General features: G+C 45.2%; 1 protein-coding gene across 1 annotated transcript in view; it reads left to right on the top strand.

Annotated features, from left to right (window-relative positions):
* ptprua (protein tyrosine phosphatase receptor type Ua) overlaps positions 1–1,737 on the top strand; it is a 98,379-nt gene extending 96,642 nt beyond the window's left edge. Inside the window, exons 28-29 of the mRNA XM_084696056.1 lie at positions 312–447; positions 650–1,737. Coding sequence (XP_084552182.1) covers positions 312–447; positions 650–712 — 199 coding nt within the window. The 3' untranslated portion in view covers positions 713–1,737. The remainder of the gene's footprint in view (positions 1–311; positions 448–649) is intronic.
* Positions 1,738–4,342: the final 2,605 nt, after the last annotated feature.

The following is a 4,342-nucleotide window of genomic DNA, read 5'->3' as shown; positions in this document are numbered from 1 at the left end:
CTATATCTGTGTGTGACTGTGGGTCAATGGGTCCCATTCCCTGGGGTTGAGCTACATTTTGCAAATCCCCGCTTAAGACTGACTTCGTCTTGCCTCTATTTAATGAATCCCTTTCTCCGATGCCTGTCTTTCAAATCCGCCAGCTACTTTTTTTCTGACAGCATTTTTTATCTGAGCCCAGTCAAGCTGTGACATTTTGCTTGTTCGGCGACTCCCCTGAAACCTGCCTGTGTGAACTGTCTGCTCTGCATACTTATCCAGTCCCTCATGGCCCTGTGTTGTTTGTGTGTGTGTTTCTGTGTGTGTCGCAGGAATGGCGGGGGTCGTAGTGGGACTTTCTGCGCCTGCACCATGATTCTGGAGATGATCCGACACCACAGTGTGGTAGATGTCTTCTACGCTGCCAAGACCCTACGCAACTCCAAGCCCAACATGGTGGAGACCATGGTAAGACTTGAGAAGAGGAGCTTAGACAGGAGTTTGGTCTGCCACAGTCATGTTTAGGCATTATTGATATTCACAAAAGTACAGCCTAAGCAAATAATGTATATGTGTTTTCTTTTGTTGTTATCGCACACAATTGCTGCAGTGTTATATTGGAGCCTTCTCCACAGTGTCTTACTGAGTGGTGGTAATGTCTTGTTTTCAGGAGCAGTACCGGTTCTGCTATGACCTGGCTCTGGAGTACTTAGACTGCCTGGAGGTGAGATAGCACTGATCTCAGAGATCTGATCAGCTCCCTGGATCCTGGTCTTGGGTCCTGGGTCCTGGTCTTGGGTCCTGGGTCCATCTATAGTCAGCTGGTTTCTTCTCTGTGCAACCCCCCACACCTGGATGAAAGTCTATATACCGTAATGAACATTGCCCACGAGCCTATGGGAAATGACCACCTCCCACAACTCTGGGTCCCTTCCCCTCATGCGTTCTACTCCAACATGTACTCGATTGTGCCACACCTCCAACAAGTTGAACAGGAACTGAGTCTGGTCCTCCTCCTCATTTTGACTGGACGTTTTCCAGGTCACCTGACCACTGGTGGTATACTCAGAGCTTTGCAACTTCCTGCCTTACTGGGACAATATCAACAAACACGAAGAACAAGCTGTAGTCTTGACAACTACAATAAAACAAACTGCAGCAGCACAAAACAATACCAACTAATTGGATGATATCGTATTGTGTGTTTGTTTTGTAATACTCTGTAAATGGTGCAATCTACTGTTGGTGAACATCCCATTTGTGTTCAGTATATATTGACGTTTTCTTGCAAGAGGCCGGCGAGGCAGAGGCTCTGATCCTGAAGGAGATTCACCTTTCCAAAGGAAGGATGAGGTTTCCATCGTATGTGACTGTACAGGAGAATGGTGGTGGACTGAACATTTATTTTATTTCTGTCTTATTTATTATTTGTGTAAATAGATCTTTTCCAGATGTTTCTAGATGTTGATGTCTTAATGTGCCAATCCATTCTCTTTGTGTCTGTGAACAGGGACCATCCAAGCATCTGCATGCAAGTCTTAGGTATTTCATTGCAGTTTGTGACCCAGTCTGCTTCAGGGGGGCTAATAACCTAGACCCCCATAGTCAGAAAGAGCTATATATGAAAAAAAATATGATGTGTTGCTGTGGGAACAAGGTGAACAAGTCACCGAAACACGTTGCTTTTTAAATTTGTATTTATCAATGTGTTTTATTTTCTAAATAGTGTAAAAAATTAAAATAAATAAACTATTCTGTTGTTGCTTATATAATGTGTTTATTTATTATGCATATTGTTAACTTAGTTAGTGTGAGGTCATTTTTCCACTCTTCAGAGTAGCCAATTAGGCCATCAACCAGGCTACATCCAGATGTTAGTGATGGCAACACTTCAACTCCATCTAAACACTATCATTTGGCAGGCCCCTTCATTGGCAGATTTGGCTGTTTTCATTAAATCCAGAGTCTATTATCTTGAACTCTTATTTCGTTTACGCTTATCATTTAATTAGCTTTAAGAGACTTTTCTTCAGTGGAAGCAAATGTACTGCCTAGTTGTTTTAGGTATGATCTTATGAACAGATCCCATTGATCCTGTGTTTGCCTATTCCAGTCATTCTCCATGAAGGGATTTCCTAGTTGCCTGGATTTTCAGTGTTTGATGACTGTTGTTCTTCAGCATTTTCATTCATCATTATCGCTTCCCTTATACCATCACTTTCCTATACTCTTGAAGGAAACACAGATTGTGCAACAGATAATAGCGAAGAAACAAATTGAACATAATAAGAACACATTATGATGTTGTCTCAGGTTATCTTATGGATAATGTACTGGGACTGTAGGGCAGGACTCTATATCGTGTGTGTGTGTGTGTGTGTGTCTGATCCAGCCTTTGTCTGTTTTGGCCTTCTACAATGGTGTGCTACTTGAATGCCATGGTTATAATTGTATTTTGAAAGCTATTAATGGTCACATGAATGAGGTGGGCAAAAGCACAATTGTCATTGTGGCTAGGAGAAAAGGCCTGGATGAAACTACACTGCTCTCAGCAGCTGTTTGGGTCAGATTACACAAACCTGGAGATGTTTTCGCCATTGTGTTAGCTCCTGGACCAAACCCATCCTCCTGGGAAGACGCACACTGGATCCATCTCGCAGTGTTTGTCTGATTCTTTTGAAGCCGATCTGAGCTCTCAAGGCTATGTCAGTCATTGTTGCCTTGTAATACAAGGCGACTTTGTCTCGGATTCAATAGCTGCTTTCCTGAGGTCTGGCATATGTCCATGTTGAAGACTATGTGTCACACAGTGGGCGATAACCTATGTTATATCATATTCATTTAGCCAGATGCTTTTATCAAAAATAACATTTTTGATGTTTCTAAGCTTTCCATTCTTACAGACTTGTTAAGAAACGAGCTGTGTGCCGAGAGTTCAGGTTTTATTCATCAGCATCCCATTATGGATCATTTACATCACAAGTTCAACAGAGTGACAGGCACAGGGAGGAAACAGAAGCTCCTGTCTCAACAAACGGGCTGTTGCTAAACAAAGCTGGCCTTCGTTCCTCGTCTCATCCAACCTGTTAGCTGGCAGGAGGATGAAGCTTGCCTTCAGAGGATGTCACTGTTATGTCTGTCGAGCTCTCAACCTCCCAGGAGTCAAGTTGCCAGATAGGGTGAGGTGGGGGTGGGCTCTCCTTATCTCTCTCACACAGATCCTTTGCCATTTTTGACTGGTAAAATGTGGTGGCATGGTTCGGGGCTTCCTGAGCACGCGGGCCAGGTTTGTTGATGAGCATGTATGAGCAGCTGCCGCTGGACGGTTGCCGTGGCATCTCCGAGAGCCTCAAGACGGCCGAGCAAGCGACTCGGCAAATACTGGAATGCTTATCTCCCCCCACTGGCCCTGTCTAAAGCCCCCTTTCTAAAGGATCCGGTCATGCAGCGGATAGATTGACTCATGAATCAATTAATATCCCTCTCTTTCTGACACCGATTCCCCGCAAGAGGCAGTCCGCAGGCCAGAAAGCATGTGGAGATGTGTGTGTGTGTGTGCCACCCTAACCCCCCAACACACACCCTCATCCTCACCCCCACCCTGCCCGACAGCAGATTCAATTTGAGCCCACTTTATCTCCATGTAAATTCATCTTATCTCTGGCATGACTTTACATCACATTAAATTAAATTGCTCTGCTCAGGACGAACAGATCCGTATGTTCAGTGGAAGCATGCAGCGTCTCTTCACACTCCCAAATCTAACGGGCAGCAGAGCGGCTAAGGAAGGCTATTATAGTAACGATAAAAGCCAATGTTTTGAAGAAACGTCTCGTTCAATACGGCAAGCGTCATTGATTGTGTCAGCCACAGATGATAAAACATTCGCAAAGGCATCCCATAATGACAAACCTGTCGTTTGTTAAAACCTGTTCCATCAGGAGCAATGGCCTCAAGCTGGAATTCGGAGCTGCAAGGGCAGAGAAGAGGGACGACACTGTTCTTTCTCCCATGACATAATCTATGGAGGCACGGAGGAGGATACGAGGGGATGGCCGAGGGCAAGTCAATAATGGCCCTGTATTATCCAAGTGGTTTGCAGTTCACAGGGCCTGCATCTCCAGCTTCCATCGGTCTCTCTGACGGAGAGCTTGGCACAGACCTTCCATGGGTCAAGGTCACGTGACCTGCTTGTTCCTCACGGAGTCTCACTAGCTTGGCGACTGCACTGCTACTGCGCCCTCCACACACAGAATCGATTAAGACCGCCAGACCACTCCAGCTCTCTTTCAGAAAGGCCTTCTGGACTCCTTCTCAGCACAAGCCAAACGTATGCACCTCATCTCCCTGTGTCTCCTTCTCT

Source organism: Hypomesus nipponensis, chromosome 4 (assembly GCF_054491055.1).
Source record: "Hypomesus nipponensis isolate SF chromosome 4, ASM5449105v1, whole genome shotgun sequence".
NCBI classification, from domain to species: domain Eukaryota; kingdom Metazoa; phylum Chordata; class Actinopteri; order Osmeriformes; family Osmeridae; genus Hypomesus; species Hypomesus nipponensis.
This window is presented reverse-complemented; position numbering and strand designations above follow the sequence as displayed.